Genomic DNA, 22,591 nt, shown 5'->3' on the forward strand with positions numbered 1-22,591 from the left:
GCACCGGGAGGGCCCGTGCCGGTGCTGGGACACGGCCGTGGCCGTGCGGCCGCGCACCGCCCCGCGGCCCCGCTCCCTGCGGGGTCCCAGGGCGGGGGGTGCTCCCGGGCGGGCTGCCCGCGCCGGCAGCAATCAGCCCCGGCGCCCGGCGAGCCCCGGGGTGCTGCTCGCACGGTGCCCGGCAGCGCTGCAACCGCTGCAACCGCTAACCGGCAAAGCGGGAGCGCAGGAAAACGCCACCGAAAGAGCCTCACCGGGAGGGACAGGGGATGGGAAAGGGGGAACGAGGCCCGAGGAAAGAGGGGAAGCGCCGGGGGGGGGGGGGAAGGGACAGCGTCCGAGGGGAAAAAAAACTTGAAAGTGAATTGGTCTTTGATTGACTGCAGTTACTGCTGCTAATTATTTACTGCTCAGGTGAATCCCACTGCATGCTGCTGACTGACCTGCCTCTTGGCATGTACCCACCGGCAGGGCCCCGTGAGCCCCCGCTGCCCCCCACCCCGCAGGCATGGAGGGAGCCGGGAGCCCCCCATGGTCTGACCGCTGCCGGGACGCCCTGAGCGCCCTCCCAGCCGCGAGAGGCCCCGCAGGGGCTGGCGAGGCCAGGCTGGAGGAGCCTCCTGCCACCCCCCTTTCCCATGCATGCTCCTGCTTTTACTGGGGTCTCCCCTGTCCCCGCTGCAGCCCCAGGGTGGCAGGGCTGTCCTGCCTGAGAGCGATTCCCCTGGGAAAATCACCCTCCACCACGTCCCACCCAGCTTCCAGCACGAGGCTTGAGCAGGACGGAAAAGCTGAGCGGAAGCAGAGCGTCCCACAGCCACGCTCACGCACCACCGACTCCCAAGCAGCTCTAGTCTTCTGGTTTTTTTAATTTGCCTCACAAGGTAGAGTACATCCAGGGAATGTGCAATGTACAAGGAAAGTGCTGAGCAGGCGAGCGTGAAGGGAGGTGGGGGTGCCCCACGGGGCCCGGGACTCGTAGCTAGCAGGCGGCACGCTCAGTTGGAGGGTGCATCAGGGATGACGAAGGTGCCCTTCTGGTCCCACTGCATGTCCCGGATGCGGCGTATGGACTGGATCTGGGGCTGGAAGGCAGACCACTCGTTCCAGTGTCGGAAGTCTCCGGTCTCAAAGAGGTACTGGTAGCCTCTGTAGCCAGGGTACTGGTACCCGACCCAGCTGCAGGGAAAGCAAACAGAGGGCACCTGAGCGGGGTCGGTCGCTACAGGCAGCAGTGACATGGCCGGCACGCTCTTAGGAAGCCGGCAGAGCCCCCTGCCTCCCGTGCGCTGGGTGCAACCCTCTGGGTGATAGGCTACACCACCGAAAACAGCCGTGCAGTGCTTTCTGGCTGCCCAAGAGCCCCATGCGGGTGCTCAGGATCAGCTGGCAGCGAGCCAGGGCACGGGGGAGGACGGGGAGCCTGGCAGGAGGCAGCCGCCGCCACGGCCCGGCTTACGTTCCACTGGGCACCCGCACACTGCCCACACGGTCGCAGAAGCCGTAAGCCCAGAGGCTGGGCACGTCGTCCTCCTGGATTTCCATCTTGTTGCCCTTGAAGTCAGCAGACTCGTACAGGGAGATTTTGTGGTCCTCAGCCTCCTGGGGAAGACAGAGGGAAGGCACTGGGTCGTGCGGCCGTAAGCCCTGGAGCTTGCTGCAGTGAGGCATCGAGCAGCGCAGATCCGGCCCTGACCAGACCCCGCTGGGTGCTTTCTACTCCTGGACCACTCACCATTTTGATGGGACGCATGGACATGAAGCAGTCGCTCCGGTAGCTGCTAGACCAGGTGTCCCAGCGAGGGTACTCGCCCTTCTCCAGGATGAACATCTCCCCGCGCATGTTGGCCTGCTCATAGGCCACCCAGCTGGGGAGAGGGGTAGGATAAGACAGCGGGTCAGATGCCACCCAGCAGCTCCTCTCCTGCTCTGCCAGCCTGCGGGGTGCCGGAACCAGGCTCCCAGCACCCAAAAAGGCTGTGAGTGTCAGGACTAGCCCCACCATCCTGCTCCCACCTTTCCCAGAGCACAGGCATTACAGCATGCACAGAGCTGGCAGCTGCCATGAAGCAGTGAGTCCGCAGGCTCCCAGCTGAGTGCTCACTGGTGCACGCATCCAAGGCTGGCAGCAGACACCAGCGTGCTCGCAGTGCTCCCCTTCCTCAGCCTGGGGAGTGGTGGGACCCCGAGGCAGCTGGCGAGCCCTGCACGCTGTGCACCAGAGACTCGTCCTCGCGTTATCTCAGGATTTTGTTTTCCCTCTTGCACCACCGAGCCCGGGCCAGGGCTGCCCAGGCTGTCTAATCCCGGCACGCTTGCATGCTTCACTGCACCAGCTTCAGCCAGCTCTGGTATTCATCCCATTACCAGGGTACGGTTGCTCAGGGCTTATTCAGCTGTAATGTCACCTCTTTAGCAATGCCACAAGGTGCTGCTGTGCTGTGAATGTCACAGGCTCAGGGATCCAAAAGCCCTCAATGTCAGAACAGCCCTGCATTTGCTGCTTCCTGTTTCCCTGCAAAACGGGGCTATTTTGCAGGTGCCAACAGGTATTTTTCTAATGGCAGGAGACATGTTTGAGTACCACAGGCAGTGTGACCTTACACTGACTTCTAAGGCTGAGCTTGGTTGATTTTGCTTTTGTCTTTCCCGAAGTAAATTTTTGGGCACAGAGTCTCACCAGTGACTCTCAAGAAGACTCTGAGGATTTAGGACGCCAATGACACTTAAATACTCTGTTCTCCAAGTTCCATCCTTTCTATATCTGGTGCAGCTTCCCATGTGTCACACCCGGGCTCTTTTGGGGCTGCTCCATCCCCCTTTCGTTTCAAGAAGAGTTGGTTATTCTGGGTTCCTAATAAAAAAATTGTCATTGGTGCTACATGGTGTCATTCAAGGTGACCACAGGTCACCTTGCCCAGTCCCTCAAGGCTGCCATCAAGGCAAGCCGTGTCCCGTGCATCCTCCCCGCAGCACTGCCAGCCCCCCCTGGGTTGTCCCGCTGCTGCCAGGCTGCCTTCCCAGGCATGGCATTTCCAGCCAGGCACGGCCGCAGTGAGATGCTCTTTCAACACGAAGATCATCTGTCTGTGCAGTTATCATCTAGTTTGGCGATCATTTTTGTCCCTGCCTGCATCAACTGTTCCCATGGCTTTCGGACCTTCCCAGCCCCTTTATCACTGCTTGGCTGCCTGCCTGCCCTCCCCTGCCCGCTCCAGCCTTGTCTCTGCGGTGGCCCTGGCCGCCAACCCAGTACAACGCACGCGCCTCATTTCACCTTGGCTTCTCCAAAATCTACAGCTCTCTTGCATTTCATGGACGGCTTCAGGTAGCAGATCTGATGGACACCTTTCCTCAGCCTTCGGCTTTGCCTCTAGTGCCCTTTGCTTTACAAATGGCCCTGGCATCCTTCCCACCTGCCCAGGCTGTCCTGCCCTCCTCGAAGGAGACCTGGGGTCCCCAGCTCTGCTCCTGCGCTGGCCCTGCTCCGCTCTCTGCCTGCGCTGCGGAGAAATGCCCTGCACATCATGCTGCGCCCGGGGCTGCTCCCCAAGACCGTGGCCCCAACTCCCTGGGGCATCCCTAGGGACACGGTCCCCTCCGTGGCTGGGGTCACTTACGGTCCAGAGGTGACGATGACGCTGCGCACCCGGTCAAAGCCGCGGTCCCCCAGGTTCAGGCACTCAGTGGTGAATTCCATCCGCCTGCCCTGGAAGTTCTCCTGCTCAAAGACGACGATCTGGGGGCAGAGGGAAAGGGTCGGACGGGGACAGGCATGCTCGAGGAGGGCAGGGCGGTGCTGCATGGACCTGCATGGACCCTGCGTGCACAAGCCCACCGCCCCATGTGTCCCTCTCAGCTCTCCAAGGCTTCCTGCAGCTTTTCAGGTCTGGTGCCCAGGCAGGTTGAACTGGGCTCTGTGCGTGAGCAGTCCCCATCCCAACACGGGCTGAGCACAGGAAGATCCCCTCCTGACAGCCATCCCTGCTCTGAGACAGCCTCCTCCTGCCCCCAGTTTTGCTGCTGCAAAGCCATGTCTCCCTTTGCCGGCGCCCACACTGGGCCCCAGCCGGGCTGGGAAGGAGCTGTTTTTCCAGGAGCTGCATCCACGCCGTGGCCCTTGCTGCCTGGCATGTGCAGAATTGTCACCGGAGCCCTCACATCGCTTGCCCCTTGTTCCCAGCCCCACTGCAGCACCTCGGTGGCATGCTGCCCTAGCGTCACTGCGGTGTTTTGGTGCTGGCCCTGTCACCCGCAGCCTCCTCCTCCATCCCCCCGCAGCACCACAGGACCCCCACACGCAGAGGGGGACTAGAGGCATCAGTTGGCAGCACCCAGCCCTGATGCCATGACCCGGGGGAGAGCATTTCGAAAGCCTGTGGTCCCCAACGAGCTGTCCCAGCCAAGGGGCACCTGGAGCATCCCTCCTGCAGCAGCCCCGCAAGCGGCTGCCTGAATCCTGCACCTAGAGAGCTGCTGCCCAGGAGAGACACAGCAGGGAGGGACGGCATTGTCTGCGCTCTCCTCCTGCTCTTGGAGGAGGGTCCTTCCCCCTGGGCCGCCTGCGCTCTCCTCCTGCTGACTGCCCCAGAGATGCTGCCACTGTCCCTCACCCCTGGACCGTGTCCCTGTGTGTGGGGAGCAGCAGGGCTTACCCTGAAGGCTTCTGTGGAGGGCTCCTCGCCCTTGCTGTTTGCAACGGGAGCAGGGTCAAGGGATGGAGTTGGTGCTGTGGCTGCCTTCTCCTTCTCCTCCGCAGCCTGGCCAGGAGCAGCGAGTTTTGTGGTCTCAGACATTGCGGTGTTGGGCTCACGTCTGGGACAGGGCACCAGGCAGAGATGCCAGCAGCAGGTTAGAGGGGATGCATGGCCGTGGGCACCCACCACCCGTCCCAGCCCTTGCCCTGCCCTGGGGACGGTTGCATTGGGATGGGGGGCTCAGCAATGGGGTGGGCGGCTGGGGCCAGGAGAGGAGCTGCCAGGAGGTTCTCCAGGCAGGCACAGGCAGCAGGGTCCTGCCTTCACCCGGAGGACCGTGGGAGGTCCTGGGTGCCCACACTCTCCTTTTGTGGTCAGGAGAGCCCTGAGCGTGGTCCCACCACTGCAGGGGTGCCCAGGACAGCCCCAAACACTGATGCCCAGCCACTCCCTGCTCTCCCCAGCTGGGCTGGGGCCTGACGCTGCACCAGGTGCTGGGGCCATCCCGCACAGGGTGCGCCTCGGACCCCAGCTGGGCACCGGGGCAGCGCGTGAGGGGATGGAAAGGGGACAGCCCAGTTTGCATGAAGCCCTCCAGTGGGCATCCTGCCAGCGGCCCCACAGGTGAGTGTCACCAGCGGCTGCGGGGGGGGCAGAGGGCAGCGGGATACTGAGCACCAGGGCGCTCCCAGATGTGATGGCCACAGCGGTGGTCACAGCTGAGACCCTGCGTTTCCCTCTCCCCACCTCGGGTCCGGCTGCAGCCCGGTGCCTGGGGACTTTGTCCTCTTACCTGGGCAGCTGCTGCTTCTTGTTGGAGTGAGCGGGCTTGTGTTTCGGGGCGCAGAGAGGCCCCCACTTTATAGCCTGGCAAGGGCAGACCCCCGGGCGGGCGCACAAAGGAACTGCCAGCTCATCAGTGTCTGCACGGCCGCCCAGTCATCACATCCGGCAAAGCGCTGGGCGAGCTGGAAGCCTCTCCCCGGCCCTGTGCCCAGCCGCTGAACCCAGCACTTTCCTTTGTGCCCGCGGCACAACAGAAGACCTGACCGTGCCACTTTGCAGCGCGTGGCGGCACCCACTGCCCCGCACGCGGCCGCCCCAACAGGGCATATATAGCTCTCGCGCGGCCCGGCCGGCGCCGGCACGCCGCCTTCCCCTGCCCACCGCCCCTGGCGCCGGACCCGCATGGGCACCCAGCTCCAGTGCCGCTGCAGCCGGGGAGGGTGCACCGGCCCCGTGCCCTGTGGCTGCATGGTGCCCAGCCCTATGGCTGCACTGTGCTCATTTCTCCCCTCTAAACACTAAATCTCTTGCTTTAAACATCACTCAATACCCGCAAATGCCTGAATGCACCGCCCTGAAGATGCCAGGATACAAGACTTAAGTGTTTTGAAATGCTTCAAGAGTTGGGTTTTTTTTCCAAATGACGTGTAATCGAAGCTGACACTTTCCAAACCATCTCGGTCCCTGAAAAAGGTGTTCTCCTTTGAGGATGTCCCGGCTCACCGCATCCGCTGGCATGGACGTTAGCTAGTTTTTAGCCCATTTAACCTGTGCTGTGCTCATTCTATACCATCCTTAGTTTTGCCATCACCACACTGCACGGTACCGAATCCCACGTGGCGTTTTGGTGCATCAGTGCTGCCTCTGACTGACGGCAGGCGGAGGGGGCCGCAGGGTGGCTGGCCGGGGACACGCTGGGCGCCGGTCCCTGCAGCGGCTCAGCCTGCAGTGCTGCATCTCCTGCACCCCACGGCCGCTCTCCACACCAGAAGGAACCTTGGGGGGACCTTTCCCTGACTCCCACCGAGCCTCCGATCAGCTGCTCTCCCTGTTTGCCTGCTGTGATCCTGTTCATCATGTAAATACCTGCACACTTGTTTCCTCCCGGTCCTTTCCAATACACCCAGCCTCCCGCAGCATCCAGCACCAGCACTCCTGGCCTGGCTCTTCATCACTGGCAGCAGTAACTCACCCAAAGCTACATGTTCAGAAAGCTCAGAGCCCTCAGTTTTGCCATCGTCTTTCGTTCTCCTCCAGCGTGAAGTGTCAACCAGCAGCGGTGGGATCCAGCTGCACCCTCTGGGTTATTGCCCAAAATCCCAAACAAAAAGCATTTATTGATTCCTTCTTCTTTTCCCGTCGTTTTATGGTGGGCTGTGCCGTGCCCACAGGCATGGCCGGGTGCGGGTGCTGCTGCCCCGTTTCCCCTGGGCACTCCCCGCAGTCTGGTCTCTCACCTTGATGCTGGGCAGCTTTTTATGATTCATGGCTTTCAATTTGCATTCATTTTCATGTTTGTTAGACAGATTTCTATGTTAAGCTTCATTTTCTTCCTCTTGGAGACAGGGTGGGTTTTTTAACTGCCTCGCCTGCGGCTCCTGGGCTTTAATCAGCAGGTGTCACCCACCCCCTAGCTTCTGCTGCCCTGCTCCTGGCTCCTCTTTCCCTCCCAGCTCCCAGCGCCTCTGGACTTGGGCATTGGAAAACCATGCTCAGAGGGACCAAGCTCTACTCCTGACAGCTGCTCCACGCTGCTTTGGCCGTTACTCCGAGGACTCGGCAGCCCAGTGATTTTCCCTGAGATGGTGCTGTGGATGGGCTGACAGCAGGGATCTGTCCTTAGCGGTTCCTGAGCCCCCCAGACAAAAAATCTCTGCCCTCCCAACTGAGCATCCCTGCTGCCGGCTGCAGGTGCTTTGGAAAGCCCCTGGCTGCACCGTCCCATCCTGCACTGGCCCCTCGCTGCACCGTCCTGCCCCGCCATGGGGGGGCACGTGGGATGCACAGCTCAAACACAGCAAGGAGTTGCCCAAGCCTCACCCCTGGTGCAGATGGCTGGAGCTGACCCAGCTTGGCCCTAGCAGGCACAGGCACGGGCGCATGCCCAGTGCAAGGGTTTTTTTCTGCCCTGGTGAGTCCTGCTGCACGTGGAGCTCCCGCTGCTGTGTCCCCTGCCCGGCGCTGAGCGGCACCGTGGGTGCACCCAGCCGCAGCCTGGGCTCCACACGACCACGTCCCCGTGCTGGGGCATGTCGTGGAGAGCGAGCGAGCTGTGGTCACTGCACTGGTGGCCGGCAGCAAGCTGAGTTTAGCTCAGGCCACAGCGAGAGGCTGGGGGCAACTTGTACCAAACACACATTTGCTGGGGGCTGCAGATGTCGGGGACAGCCAGCACAGCCCCACCACGGCCAGGAGCAGCCGATTGCATGTGAGCCCCACAGCTGCTGTGCTCGCCAGCTCTGCCTCCCCTGCGGTGCCCGGGGCTGCCGGGGCTGCGGCTGCATGAAGGAGGATGCTGCAGCTCAGCCACCTGGCAGTTTCCTGGCAAATGCTGTCCCAAAACACAGCACTACCTGGGAACACAGGTTTTTCCACCCAGCCCAACAGCCTCCTTTCGCTGCTGCCCCACTGCTCCCCCCTCCAAGGGGCAGGCTGTGTGGGTGCCCCTGCAAGGTGCCCAGCTCTCGGAGCCCTGCACGCTCCCAGCACAGCCCCAGGACGATTTGGTGTGGGGGTCACCATGAGCAAAGCTTGAAGGTTTTTAGGTACCCAAAATATGGATGCAGCGGGCTTTTTCCAGGTCCCTTCGCAGAGGCAGGAGGCTGCTGCAGCACTCCCTAAGTCTTGATCTGCATCTTTAGTTCCTCTAATGCCTTTGCAAACCTGCCCCTTGCTTTCCCGTGCCCCCGGTCCCCGCTTGTTATGATGCTCTGTGGTTGCTGAGTGCTCAACCTGCGAAAGAGCTGCTCCGGTTTTCAGGGAGAGCTGCGCTGCCCTAGCAGGGAGAGCAAGCACTGCTGCAAGTGGAGACATGTCTTTCCTCCTACTTCCCAGAAATTCAAGTGAGAAAACCTCCCCACACCCCCAGCTGAGGCACCAGGCAGGCAGTGCTGCCCGTGGGCAGGAGGAGCGCTGCCAGAGCTGGGGGGCATGGTCCCAGCCTAGCCGCAGGGCACGTGGCAGGAGCGCTGGCAGACCCTGGGGGAGATGCCCCGGCTCTGGAACTGCGGGGCCGGGGGTCACAGACTGTGCCTGGTGGGCTGGGGGAGCGGGAGCCGCGGCGTCCCAGCTCATCAGCTTCTCTGCAGTGTCGCCTTTGTTCTGCCCAGTCCCTCCTCCCTGCCATGTGCTGAGTTAGGGGTTTCAGTAATGCTCTCCTGGGCTCTGTCTCTATCTGGAGGCTATAAAAACCCAGCCAGAGGGCTGCTGGACATGTCACCTCCCCGGGCACCAGCGCCTCACCCCAGGTAAGCGTGGGAGCCTGGCAGCAGCTGCCCCTGCCCAACATGGCTGGGTCCTGGGAGAGGAGCAGTTGCGGGGACGTGTGGAGGAGGAGCTGAGAGCCGGGGCTGGATCTCGGTCCACAGGCACGACCCAGCCGGGGGCTGGGGGGTCCTGCAGCCAGGACGCAAGATAAGGGCAGCCGCCGGGGACAGGCTATGGCACTGCTCTGCCATCACACGCTTCGGAGTGGGGGAATGCTGGTGGGGGGATCAGGGAGCATTGCTGGCTGTAGCAGCGGGGCAGGGTGCTGCTGCTCAGTGTGAGCATGCGGCCACCTCTGCAGTGCTCCTGGCTCAGCACTGCCCTGGCTGCAGCCCCAGGTGCTGGCCCTGCCTGCGTGTGGTGAGCATGCCTGGGGACCTGCACGGGGCTGCCTGCACCACGGCTGCCGGCACAGGGACTTTGGCTCAGGGATCTGCCTGCAGGAGGACGAGTCTCCCTGGGCATGGGCAGCCATGGGCAGCCCCATGCAGGGGCAGACAGCGTGCTCACCCTGCTGCAGTGCTGTGCCGTGCTGCCAGGGCCATGGCTGCCCTGCCAGATACCCGCTGCTCCGCACGGCCCGGATGGCAGCCCTGGGTGGGCTGGGAGAGCCCTGGCCCGTGCTTTGCACCTGCTCCGGTGTGGAGCCACCCCATCACTGCCTCCCATGCCTCTGGTGAAGGGACGTGCACAGGCTCTTGAGGGCAGTTTCATCCAGGCAGAGGCTGGAGTGAGCCCTGCAGAGCAGAGCAGACGGCTGCAGGCTTCTGCCTCCATCTGCCTGCACTGCCCATGCAACACATGGCCTGAAGCCCGATCCCAGGACGTGGGAGTCCCAGGGAAGGGCCAAGCCCCCAGCGCAGGGCTGGTGGGTCTGGCCAGGCTGCAGCGGCGAGGCCAGGCTCGCAGGGGCCAGCGATGCACCAGCCCCGGGGCAGGCTTTAACGGTGCCATTCCCCTGTGCCCTGGCAGAGCCACCATGACCCATCGCTGCAGGAGATCCTCTGGTCTCTGGAAGGTACGGGAGCCTGGGAAGGACCAGTGACGCAGCCTGAGCCCCGTGAACACCCGGGCATGGGAGTTCAGTGTCTGCTTGGGGCCTCTGCACCTGTGGAGCCCCTTGACCCACTCCGTCCTCCCCAGATTGTGGTGTGGGACGAGGCTTTCTTCCAAGGCAAGAAACGTGAGTTCACCGCCGACTGCTACAGCACCCCGGAGCATGGCTTCAGCACCGTCCGCTCCTGCAAGATCGAGAGTGGGGCGTGAGTGGGGGGTTACAGGGGGCTGCGACCCCACGGTGCTGTGGGACCCCACAGATGGAGGGGGGTTGGAGGATGGAGGTCTCCAGTGCCTTTTGCCACCTGAGCCATGGGGCTACCTCCTCTGGGGAACAGCCTCATCCCCGTGGGGTGCAGCAGGCTCTGTCCCAGGTGTGAGCGGGGTGGTGGGTGCCGCGGGGGTCTCACCCCGCCTTCCACCCCTGGCAGGTGGATAGGCTTCGAGCACTGTGGCTTCCAGGGGCAGCAGTTCGTGCTGGAGCGCGGCGAGTACCCGTGCTGGGAGGCGTGGAGCGGCAGCAATGCCTATCACGTGGAGAGGATGTGCTCCTTCCGCCCCATCGCCTGCGCTGTGAGTGCCCCCGCCCCGGCTCCCCGCTGTGGGGCTGACCCCTGGAGCCCACCGCCGGGCTGGTCGCCAGAGCCCATCGCCGGCCACTGGCCAGGGGGCCAGGCAGGGCAACTGTGCCGACGTCGTGCCCCTCTCGGCGGCAGGACCATGGGCGCAGCAGGCTGATGCTCTTCGAGCAGGAGAACTTCCAGGGCAGGCGGGGGGAGCTGAGTGACGACTGCCCCTCGCTGCCTGCCCTGGGTTGGGGCAGCAGTGCTGTGGGCTCCTTCCTCGTCCGCTCTGGCGCGTGAGTACCCCGGGGGCTTGCACCCTGCTGGGACCTGGCACCGGGCGCACATACCGGAGCTGAAGATGCTCTGGCAGCTACTGGCACCCTGCCCGCTGCCCAGTGCCTGCAGCACAGGGTGCTTCGTGGTGCTGCCAGCCCTGAGCCACCGCTGCTTTCTGCTCTGTCGCAGGTGGGTCTGCTCGCAGTACCCAGGGTACCGGGGCTTCCAGTACCTCCTGGAGAGCGACAGCCACGCGGGCAAGTACAAGCATGTGCGGGAGTGGGGCTCCCATGCGCAGACGGACCAGGTCCAGTCCATCCGCAGGGTCCAGCAGTGACCACCGGCGCCGGAGCCGCTGTGCCGCCGCCCGCATGCCCTGGGCACTGTCTTTCCCACGGGACAGTGGGGCCAAAGCTCAATAAAGGCTCAGTTGTCCAAGGTGGCGCGCTGGCAGTTGGGGAGGGGGTGCCATGGGGGTGCGTGGCCGGGAGCGATGCTGTGCCTGAGGGCAGGGCCGGGTCTCTGCAGGGGCAAGGATGGGATGGGGATGACAACTGTCCTTTTCTGCCCCTGCAGCCAGCACAGGCATCCACATGTCCTTGTTGCAGGCAGGCGAAGCCCCTGCCCAGCTCACATACAGAGCTGCAATGCAGTGCAATGGCCTGCTCTCAGCCCCGCTGCCGGACCCCGTGGAGCTGCGGGGCCAGAGGCCAGGGCAGGATGGTCAGGCCCAGTGCAGGGGTGAGGAGCCGGGCGCTGAGCCAGTGGGAACAGCGGTGCAGCCTGTGCACAATGCTGCACATCCCACCAGCGAGGACTGTCTGTCTGTCCCATCCCCACGCCAGCCTGGCTGCCGGCTCAGGGGCTCTGCAGGACCCACACAACCCCACTGCCCTGCAGACCCCATCCACTCTGCCAGCACCTGCCCGGGGCTGTGCTGCAGCTCCAGCAAGGCTGAGGAGGACACTGTGCGGCCACTGCTGAGCCTCAGCCTTGCTTGGGAGCTGGAAGGAGCTGCAGGATCCAGCAAGTCACAGCTGCACATCATGCACACCCCTGCACCCATGCACACACCTGTGCACACACCCCTGCACTCATGCACACCCCTGTACCCACTCACACACCCCTGCACCCACACCAGCTTGCAGCACCCGCCGGCCTCACAGCACCTCCCATGCCCAGAGCAGAGCGGGCAGCTCAGGGCAGAGGCAGGCGAGCCCCTCTGCCCACAGCGGTGCAGAGGACCAGGCCAAACCATGTGCTGGCCTTGGAGCAGCGAGGTGACACAGTGGGCTCGCGGCTCCATGTTTGCCCTGGCAGCGCAGCGGGCACAGGCAGGGCCTGCTCCTCCCTGCCTGGCCTTGGGCTGTCGCTGCAGGAAACCTGGGGCAGCAAGAAGCTGTCAGAGGCTGCTGATCTTCTTCAGCTCAGGAGAAGGCGGTGGTTAACTGAAGCTGAAAATGTGACAGGGAAAGGCTGCTCTGGAAAAATTTCTCATTTCAGAAGAGCTCTGGAGAAAAGGTTTGATGTGATGAAAATGTCCCATTCCTGACATTTGCAGCAGAAGGACCACCATCGGAGACAATGCTGCCCGGGAAGGGATTCTCTCTGCAGGAAATCATAATTTAAAATGCAGAATAGAAGAAGAAACAAAAAGTTTTGGGATGGGCTGAGTGAAACCCTCCTGCCACCCCAGGACAAACACGTCTGGGGCCGCCAGTCAGCAAGACCTGGAGGAGCAGAGCTTCCTGGCCCATCCATGGCCACATCTGGTGGGGAGCCCGGTCCCAGCCAGCCTACCCTGCCCCTGCCCAGCCCCAGAACCTGGGGGGGATGTGGGGGGCCGGGAGCAGGGCCAGCACACAGCCAGGCACGGCGGGCAGCTGGCGGCGGGGCCGGTGGGTCCCCAAGGACCCAACGGGGACCTGGAGAACAATGGAAGAGCCCAGCAGCTGCAAAGCACTGTGCAAGGGCCGCCCCACCCCTCCGGCCCCCGGGATGGGGGTCTGCCCCGCTGGGCACGGCCGGGCAGGGCTGCGGCGCTCCCGGCCCCCCCCGTGTGCTGGCACCGCGGCCACGGACGTGTCCCCAGGCTGGGCTGGTCTCTCTGCCATCCCTTCCTCCCCACCGAGCACGACGGATCCTGCGCACCACGTCCCCAAGTGGTTTGCCCGCAAGCGCTGCCTACCAGCATCCCCTGCCCCGTGTCCCCTACCCCACGTCCCCTGTGCCAACCCCATGGGTATGGGGTGCCCACGCCACCCCAAATGGCTGCCGGGAGCCCGTGCCACCACGGCGGGCCGGTGTCCTGGCAGGGGGTGGATGGACGGTGGCCTTTGCAGCGGGAGCCGTGGCCGGTCGCCGCCGTGGCCCGGCTGCAGAGGGGTGGGTGTCCCCGGGGTCTGCCGCAGCAGGGAGCGGTGAGGGGCCGCGGGCAGGCGGGGTGCGGGAGGGAGGAAGGTGACTCGGCTGCATTTCCAGCATTAAAATTTAATGGGAGTTGCAGCATCCTCCTGCGCCGTAGGTAGGGCCGGGCGGGCCCGGCGGGGGCTGCGGGGAGGAGGAGTTTGCATGGCAATATCTTTCTCAGGGATGCTCTCTGGAAAGCTCCAGCACAAAGAAGCTGCACGGCGGCCAGGAGCGTGCGGATCCCGGCGGTCCCCGAGCCCAGCCCTCCCCTGGAAATCAGGTAAAGCCGCGCTTACATTTCTCTCTGCTATTTTCCGGATGGAAATGTGGCTCTTCTCCAGGCGCTGGTGGGGTCTGGGGGCGCAGGGGCGTCAGGCGGAGCCCCGGGGGCCGCCCCCCGCCTCGGGGCCTGATGCACAGGCAGGAGCGGGGAGAGGTGCTGCCCCGGGACGCGGCTGGTCCTGCGGGCATCGCTGCTGGGAGGCTGCGGGGCCGGCAGGCGCTGTGGCTCCGTCCGCTCGATCTCCAAAAAAAATGTCCCCCCACCCCCAATGTGTTCTTATTCCCTGGTTATAAATAATTCCCACGCGAACCCACACGCAGTGGCAGGAGCCACCAGCTTCTCCCAAGGGGTACCAGGCTGGGGGCAGCCTGGGCCCCGCTCCCTTTGTTAGCGGCAGCGCATCCACAGCGTGTTCCTGGCCACAGACCCGGCCCGGCGGGGCGATGCCCGGCCCGGACGGTGGCACCCGGGCAGCCTGGGTCCCGCTGGGCACCGTCTGCAGCCCCCGTACCAAAATTAATATTAACTGATGCACCACTTGTTTGTATTTTTTTTTCAGAAACCTCATCAAGAATAGGGCTCGAGACAGGTAAATGGATTCTTGCCTGATTTTCAATGCTCCTGGAAGGAAATGTAGCCAAAATGCTGGTTTACCTCTTTGTCTTGAAACCACCATTTTCTCCTAAACCTGGTGATCTTAGGTAGGGGGTTAGAGGAGAGGCTGGGGCCAGCACCCCTCCAGGGCGCTTCAGCACAGCCCTTTCCCCTGCAAAGAGTTAACCTGACAGATGCTACCCGGGCTCCTTTTGGGGAGCCATTTTCTCTCCCTCATTGTCTCACCGCCTTTTGTGTGTGCAATTACATCCTGCCCTGGGGAGCCAAGAGGAGCCCAGAAATAATCAGGTTTTCAGTCGCTTCTGGGCTTCCAGTGAGCCTTTCTCCCCCCTCCTCTGCCAGGGCTGCCCGGGCTGCCCAGCCCCAAGAGCTGCAGACAAAGGGAGGCAGTGCCAGGTGCCGCTGCTGCAGCACCAGAGCCTGGGCTCTGGTGGGTGGCAGCGAGGGACGGGGAGCGCTGGCAGGGGCAAGGGTATGGGTGTGTTGGCTCCCCTGCTGGGACCCGGGGGGTTGGGAGTGCCCAGACACATCTCGGAGATGGCCTCTCCGGTCACGGGCAGCAGAGCAGCCGTCACCATGCCTGCGGCGCGGCTGGAGCACACGGGCAGCTCGCAGCGGTGGCGGGCCTGCTGCCCTCACCTCCCTGCTCCTGCCTGCGGCGGAGCTTGTGCTCCCCTCCGGCCTCCTCTTTGCTTGAGGGGGTTTTTAGCCCCCGTTTAACCTGAGTGCTGCACCTGGGTGCTCAGCCCCGGGGCACTGTACATGCCACCAACCCTATGTGGCAAGGGGCAGCTCGAGCTCACGACCACCATGCACAGGACGAGTGTTTGGTTAAGTGCTGCTCGCACAAAATTGTTTTTCACCTCCCTGTCTCCTGGGATGTGCTTCATTGCTGGGCAAGACAGAGGCCATCCTGTAGCGGTCACCCTGTGCAGACACATCCCGCCTGCCCCACCACAGGCAACTCCCGCTCAGATCCAGGCAGGGAATACAATTGCCAGATGCTCGATGGCATCTCTGGTGCCTGCCGCTGCCCAGCCCCCCACCGAGCCTGAGTCCAACTCCCGCTGCCCGGCCCCACAGCAGCTGGTTTGCAAATGCTGCCTGGACGTGCTGTCCCTGCAGGAGGGACTGTCCTGCAGGCAGCGCCTGCAACGTGCGGTGACAATGAACTGTGGGAAGCAATAGCGGCTCCGCAGCTGAACTGCAGAGTCATCACGACCCAGCTCCCCTGGGACCTGTTGCCATCGTGGCTTTTCCATGCGGGCAGGGCAGGAGGAGGGCAGGCAGCGCAGGCTGGCTGCAGGCACAGGCTGGCTGTGGGCGCAGGCTGGCTGCTGGCGCCGGCTGTGCGTGCCCACATCCCTGCAGAGGTGGAGCAGCACCCACCGCAGCGCAGCTGTGACCACCGGCCGCTCCGCTACAGCCAGTGCTTGCAGCACGCGCAAGAATGAGTGACCCAGTTTAACCACAGGGCAGAGGCAGAGGCAGCAGTGGCAGTGACAGTGGCAGTGGCAGTGACAGTAGTGGCAGTGGCAGAGGCAGCAGTGGCAGTGGCAGAAGCAGTGGAGAGGCAGCGGCAGTGGCAGGCAGTCCCTGTCCCCAGTGCAGGGAGTTCCAGCAGCAGACAGGGACAGTTTGGAGCATTGCCACCATTTCTAGTGTGGTCCTTCCTGGTGCCCCCCCGTGCTTGGTGGCAGGTCCAGCTCCCCCCAGCTCTGCAAGGGGACAGGCATAGGAGGGAAAGGTGGCATTTCCTTGGGCAGTGGGTGCCCCTGAGCAAGCGGCGGGCAGCTGAGCAGACCCACACAGGGGGCAAGTGCAGGTCCCCACGGGGAGCGTGGCCTGGAGCTCCCCTACCTCTGCCCTGCCTGCCTCTGTCCCGCTGCTGCCCACAGCAGAGCTCAGCACCAGCTGCCTGCAGCCACATGAGCTGCTGTGAGCACCCGGGAGCCGAGGGACAGTCCTGGCTTTGGTGGGCACCCATGGGGTGCGGGGAGCACCCGCTGCACCCACTTAGGCAGCGCCAGGACAGGGGTGTTAGTTTGCCTGAGCTGGGAGGACGCCTGGGCCTGTCCCCGCTCCCCGGGGCAGCCCAGTGCACAGGAGGGGAAAGCCGTGCAGGGCAGGCTCAGCTGCTGGCATGGCATTTCCCCCTGCAGAGGTCTTACATCCCAGACCTGCAGGATCTGGCCCTTCCTTTGCCCCCAGCTTTGGGCAGCGCCCAGCCACCCTGCGGGGACCAGAAGCGGTGCCAGCAGTGGTGGGGTTCTGAGCAGAGGATGTCGCCTCAGGGGTTTAATCCTGCAGGGATGGGGAGCCGCAGGGATGGCGGGGGAGCCGAGGGAGGCTCTGCCTGTGTTCCTGCCTGCCCTGCCCTGCCCGGCCCTTCTGCCAGGCTCCCAGCAGCATGATGCATCCCCCGCCGGCTCAGCTCGGCTCTGCCCGGGGATGACGGTGCTGCGTTGCCCTCCTTTGCTGCGTTGGTTGCTTTCTTTTGCAGCTGCTAATGACTGACCTGAGGTCTGTTCACACACAGTCCCCTGTGCGGCCGTGGTGGCGGAGCAGCCAGACAGGATGGGGGGACATTGCACGGCACTCGCGTAGCCGGTGACCACAGGTAGGACCCCCGGGGAGGGGGACGTGGATGGTGCCAGCCCCATGCTCTCCCCACCCCTCGCGACCCGGGAGGACTCTGGGCAGCCGGGAGCCAGCCTTCCTCCCCAGGGTCTCATCCCCTCGTGGGCTCTCCCCAGGCTCCAGCTGGGTCCGTGGGGTCACACCGTCCCCAGGGTCACCTGCACGCGGGAACGCATCCCCTACACGTGCCCAGCGGTGGGGAGGGGGCAGCCGCTGCGCTGCCCGAGGTCTCATAGCATCTCTGCTCCCCAGCGCCACCAGCCCCAGGGGCACAGCCCCAGCTCCTGCCCAGCCAGACCGGCTGTGCCCAGAGGGGAGCCAGGGCTCGGGAGCTGCCATTGCCACCCACGCACAGATGCCAGAGCTGGGCCAGCCCCAGCAGAGCGACCCGATGCCGGCTGCCATGGGCCGGAGCCACGAGCCCGGCCACTGCGGGGGACATGGCCGAAGACACGGTGGTGGCAACACCTGAGGACACGGGTCTGCGTGTGTGCGCGGTTTTCCTGCAAGGTGCTGGGGTCCCCTTCCCTCCTGCTGCTACATCCCAGCCAGACCCAGTGCATGGGTCTCCCCATGTGCCCTCCCCAGCAATGGGCAGGGCATGGGCAGGATGAAACCTGTCCCCTTCACTGAGTGCAACGTAGGAGGAGGGAGAAGGGGAAGGGGATGGCAGCGGAGCTGTGCCAGCTCCTCAGGAAGACATGATGGCCAGAGCCCAAAGGAACCCTGGTTGTCCCCACTGATCCCACCTGTCCCTCTCTCTGTCAGCAAAGTCCTGGTGCTTTCTGCTCTGGAAGTGCCCTGCACTGCTGATGCCACGTCCCAGTGGGACCCTGCCTCTACTCTGCTTTGATGAAACACCTGGTTTGTGGAGCAGCCTGGAGCATGGGGAGGTACACAGGCAGCGCATCCTCCTTCCAAGAAGTCTGTGGCATGGCCCCCGTGGGGCCGTGTGGGGCTGACAGTGGTCCCGTAAGCGGGTGCGACCATTGCCCAGCTGCCCGCTCCAGCAAGTGTCCCGCGAGCAGGTGGGAGGGCTGGGTGTGCAGTGGGCTGGGGGCTGAGGGCAGACGCAGCTCATGGCAGGCTCGTGGCAGGCATTACAGCCCCTTGAAGTCCAAAATGGAGAAGCATCCTCGTGGGGACCAGAGGGAGCTAGTGCTGCAGGAGGAGGTGACCCAGAGGTACATGGGGCAGAGGGTGCCCTGGGTGCCCCTTCCCAGCCTTATTTCTCAGGGCACGGTGCAGAGCTGCTGCTCCTGCTGCCCCTCAGCAATCAGCACTGCTCAGCCGCCTGCTCCTGCAGGCAGCCCTGTGGAGAGGCAGCTTCTGATGGGGAGGGGATAAGCTATTGGGCACCTTTCTTCTGCTCCACATTGTGGTTTTCCCTGCTGGACCTCATCCTCCCTCCATGGGCAGTGGGAGCCCCGTGGAGACGCAGAGCAGCCATCGCTGTCTCGGCAGAAGCCCTGGTTTTGCAGAGCTGCCCGTAGCTTTGCCCCAGGCACTGCCAGCGATGTTTTCACCCCTTCCATCTCTCTGCTTCTTCCAGCTCCTTTAGCACCCTTACCCCAGAGCCTTGCAATGCCGCGTCACAGTCTGGCACTGCTGGGATTGTCTTCTCTGTGCAGCCCGTCTATTATCTTCACCAGTACTGGGGCTAGGAAACACGTATTGCGTGGGGGCACATGCTGTTTGGGGCATTTTGTACCTCACCAGCATGGATGATAGTGGCAGATCGCTGCAAAGCATTTAATTCAGAAAGTAGGTTATATTATGCAGGCTAAACCCTCCGCTAACGCCTTCCCAAATCTCAATTCAGTGGCAAAGCCCAAAAACGTCTCCTGTTCCCGTGAGCCGGAGCCCTGCTGCTTCCGCGAGAGCCAAGCAGAGCCCTCCCCGGGAAAGCGCTCCTCCACTGGCGGGGGGACTAACCGGGACCGGCTCTGCATGCTGCTGCTGTGCTCCGATATTAACCTACTAACCCACCGGGACCCCTGCCGCCCCCCTCTGCGAGGGGTGCCAAAGCCCCTGACAAATGGACTAACCCACTAACCGGCTCCAGCGCATGCCCTACTAACCGGCTTTGTCTCGCCTCCCACTAACTGCAGGCAGCCAGCGCTGTCTTTAAAGGGGAACGGAAAAGCTGGGTAAGTACATTTGTAAGTGCCGGGTGTTGCTGCGTTGGTGACAGGCTGCACAGGCAGGGCCGGGCAGCCCTCGCCCCTGCAGCGGGCAGGAGAGGCAGCTGGCAGCCCCTGCCCCACGCAGGCAGCCCTCGCCGGCATGAGGAGGGGGTTTCTCCCCAGCTCGCCGTGCCCGGGTCTGCCTGTGGAGTCTGCTGCTGACTAGGAGCCTAAAACGGTTTTATCAGCAGAAGCTTTTCAGTTCCTTTTTAAGCCAGTAGATCTCTGTTACTAACACATTCCTGAACTGAATTAAACAAACTAACCATTGCTGCTTTTCTCTTCATTTCTCTTCCAGTATGTATGTCCTCTAAGTCAGACTGATTGTGCCATGCTTGTGTTACTAACCGCCTGTACTAATCGTTCCTGACTTGTTTCTCTATTGCTACTAACAAATACTCTTTGCACTTTAACTCTTGGATGCTCTTTGCCATGACAAATGAACAGTGGCCTCCTCCTGGACTCTTGGTTATTAACCTGCAGCAGCCCGATTTTCAGTGCTGCTGAGCATCTTTGTCTCCCATTCGGTGTGATGGAAAGGAAGATGCTCAGGCTGGGGGACTTTGAAAATTTCCCTATTGGCCTTCTGTTTCCCAAGAAATTTCATGTGGCTAAGTGAAGAAAAGAGGCTGAGTGGAAATAGGACAATGCGTAATGGCTGTAAAGGTCCAGCAAACCCATTTTGCGGAGAGATTCAGCCAAAGAGCGATGCTATTGCCGTGAGCCCCACCGGAGCTCAGGGCTCTCCTGCGGCCCCAGTTCACCTGTCATGGGGAATGGTCTTGTGCTGCTCCCTGCATCGGCACGCGGGCGCCGGGGCGGCTGCAGGGTGCTCCCGGGCTCCTCTCTTCACTCCCTTTGTCTCTCCACAGTTTATCTTGTGACCCTGATGCATGTGGAAGCCGTTGCCGGCAGCGTGGTCCTGACTAACCGCACGGCGCCAAGGGCTGCGTCTAACTGCTGGGTTGGTACTTGCAGGGTCCCCCCAGCCACGAGCTGAACGGGCAGGAGCAGGCAGCAGGTGGTGGAGGGTGACTCTGCTGCCGGCTGCCTGGCAGAGCCAGGGTGCTGTAAGGCTGGGACGGGGGCGCAGCCCGCACTTTGCTTTCTGTCCGTCTGTCAGTCAGATAAACATCCCCTGCCTCTGCAGGGATTCTGCTGGGGTTAAGGCTTCAGAATCTGGCCCATCTGTATGGGTTTGGCAGGCAGGCTAGCGATCTGTGGGAAGACACCGTCAGCATTAAGTGCTGGCTGTACCAGCAGCAGTGCTGCGCTGACCAGTGGGGCAGAACTAAGCCCTGCACGCTAGGAGAGGACGGTGGCCCCGTGCTGCTGGCCGGGACAGGGGCTGGCTCATGAGGACATCCCAGACCGTGGCTGCTGGGGGGACACAGCAGTGGGGCAGCTTGGGGGGGCTGCCTCAACCAAGGGTCAGGGCAGCTCTGTCCGGGGGGTGTACAGATCCAGACACCATCCAGATCTGGCTGCTCTCTCTTGGCTTTGGCTTGTGCTCATTAACCCCGTGGCAAGGACCTCCCCAGATAACCCAGTGTCACAGGCCAGCTTCAGTCTCACCTAACAGCAGCTCTCCTGCCTGCTGTTGGAAGGCAGAGCCAGAGCGGGGTCCCCTGGGCAGCCGGGTTCATCCCGTGATGCTGCCCACCTCCCCTTGGCATCCCCGCTCTGCACCGACCACAGCCTGGTCCTTCAGCTGGGGGGTCTTGCTGGGCTTTCATGCTGATGGGGCTCCCCTCCCCACCCAGCTCCATGGCTGCCCAACCTCCACCTTAACCCACTAACCACGCGCCTCCCTTTCCTCTGCACGGCTGGGACCAGGGGGGATTTTTGGGCTGATGCTCTTGTGTTTTGATTGAAGGGGGAGGCAGGGCCCTGCTGTGGACTGTGGGCAGAGGGTCAAGCAGAGGCGTGGGGAAGGAAGGAGCTGGGGGCAGGAGGACAAGCTGGGTTGGGCACAGGGCAGGCGGGTACCCATCCGGGCAGGCAGGTTCAGGGCTCCTGCACAGGTCAGGAGCACCATGAGCATTGGGCTGGCATTGTCAGAGCCCACCTGTCACAAGGGGCTGCCCTCCCTGACCCCACAGACCCCCCTTTCAGCTCCAGAGCATCCTTCCAGCCAGCCCCATGCTCAGGGGGACCTCCCCAGGCTGGTCACTGAGGGGAGCGATGGGACCACGAGTCACCCAGATGTCCCAGAGGATGCACTGGGCAAGTGCGACCCCGCACAGGCAGCAAGTGCTGCCCACGGACCCCTTGGTAGGGACAGGCCACCAGTGCCCGCTGGGTGGCTGCTCACTCCTGCAGAACCACCACTCCTGAACAGAGAGGGGCTGAGGGGTGAGAGAGGCTTCTCAAAACAGCCAGGTTGCTCCTTTGCTCTGCCCCAGCACCTCGGGGCTCCTTGCCCCTGCTCCCCATTTCCCTTGGCTGGGAGAGGAGCTGACTGTCTGTCTGTCCGTCCTCCTTTGCTGGTGCCCCCAGAGCTGTCTGAAGAGGGAAGCTGGTGGCACAAGCGGGACGTGATGTGCAGACCCCCCCCCCCCCTTTACCAGCTGCAGCGACGGCAGGCGTGGGGCCAGGTCACCCCAGCAGTGATGTGGGCAGAAGTCTGGGGATGGCGCCCAGCCCTGGGTTACACCATCCTGCCCAGGGCACGCTGGCCCGAGCTGGCCAGGGCTGCCCCTGCTCTGCTGGGACCCCGCTGCCGCCCCACACCCGGCACGGTGGGAGCGGACATGGCTGCGGTGGGGCTGGGCACGGGAGCGGGGCTGAGCGCTGGTGCGTGGTGAGGACGGTCTGGGGAAGGGGGTCCTGGGGCTGCCTCAGTGGTGTGAGCAGGAGTCCCGCGGGTCCCCATGGCCCCGAGGATGTCCCTACTGCCTGTAATGTCTGCTGTGAACATGGCAAGTGTGCAAACAGCCTGCAGTCTGGTGTCTTTGTGGGGCATGGTGGGCTGGGGCAGCCAGGCGGGGGTGGTCTGGGGGTGCCCCAGCTCCCATGCGCCCCATGCCGTGGGGCACAGTGTGGGGCACGGTTCTCAGGACAGGCGGTTCTCACCGCGGCCATCTCAGCATCGCGCTGAGCAGCCAGGGCCACCCGGCGGGGGGTCAGGGCAGGAGGGGACAGAAATGCCACGGTCCTTGGGTGCCCGGCGGGGGGAAGGGGCTTCGTCCCGCGGCAGCCGGGGCAGGGAGGGCGCAGGAGGGGTGTCACCTCCCCGGGCACTGCCGGAGGATGGCCCTGGAGCGGGGAGGTGACATCATCCGGCGCAGGCAGCGCAGGCAGGGCAGGCAGCACACCCGGGCAGCGCGGGGTGCGGTGCCGGAGCCGCCGGCGCGCACACTCCCCAAACTGCGCTGACACCCGGGACCCGCCGCGGCGGGGACGTGCCCGGGGTGCCGGGCGAGGGGGGGGGGGTTCGGCGGAGGGGAGCCGCAGGCGGCGCGGGGCCGGGGTGGGCAGCGGCCGGGGGCTGCGGGGGCGCCTCCCCCCGTGCGGGGCCACGTCTCCTGGCCGCGGGGGGCCGGCCCGGGGTGCAGGGTGCTGCCTGCCCTGCCCGGCCCTGCCCATGGG

The 22,591-nt window shown here is 63.6% G+C and overlaps 2 protein-coding genes and 1 long non-coding RNA gene across 3 annotated transcripts; 2 read left to right on the plus strand and 1 right to left on the minus strand.

The window, feature by feature from the left end:
• Positions 1-849: 849 nt before the first annotated feature.
• CRYBB1 (crystallin beta B1) lies at positions 850-5,621 on the minus strand. Its single transcript, XM_076352620.1, has 6 exons — positions 5,491-5,621; positions 4,656-4,815; positions 3,621-3,739; positions 1,736-1,868; positions 1,460-1,602; positions 850-1,179 (listed from the first exon to the last, which is right to left on the minus strand). Exons 2-6 carry the CDS (start codon positions 4,794-4,796, stop codon positions 999-1,001), a joined length of 717 nt encoding a protein of 238 aa, XP_076208735.1. The 5' UTR covers positions 4,797-4,815; positions 5,491-5,621; the 3' UTR covers positions 850-998.
• A 4,327-nt stretch (positions 5,622-9,948) lies between these two features.
• On the plus strand, positions 9,949-11,260 carry CRYBA4 (crystallin beta A4). The gene is made up of 5 exons (XM_076352621.1): positions 9,949-9,987; positions 10,113-10,231; positions 10,457-10,598; positions 10,742-10,884; positions 11,057-11,260. Exons 1-5 carry the CDS (start codon positions 9,949-9,951, stop codon positions 11,202-11,204), a joined length of 591 nt encoding a protein of 196 aa, XP_076208736.1. The 3' UTR covers positions 11,205-11,260.
• Positions 11,261-13,475: 2,215 nt separating this feature from the next.
• On the plus strand, positions 13,476-21,930 carry LOC143167470 (uncharacterized). Its single transcript, XR_012996554.1, has 4 exons — positions 13,476-13,556; positions 14,119-14,148; positions 16,714-16,794; positions 17,067-21,930. It is a non-coding gene; the product is annotated as an uncharacterized LOC143167470 (long non-coding RNA).
• Positions 21,931-22,591: the final 661 nt, after the last annotated feature.

Source organism: Aptenodytes patagonicus, chromosome 15 (assembly GCF_965638725.1).
Source record: "Aptenodytes patagonicus chromosome 15, bAptPat1.pri.cur, whole genome shotgun sequence".
In the NCBI taxonomy this organism is placed as follows: Eukaryota; Metazoa; Chordata; class Aves; order Sphenisciformes; family Spheniscidae; genus Aptenodytes; species Aptenodytes patagonicus.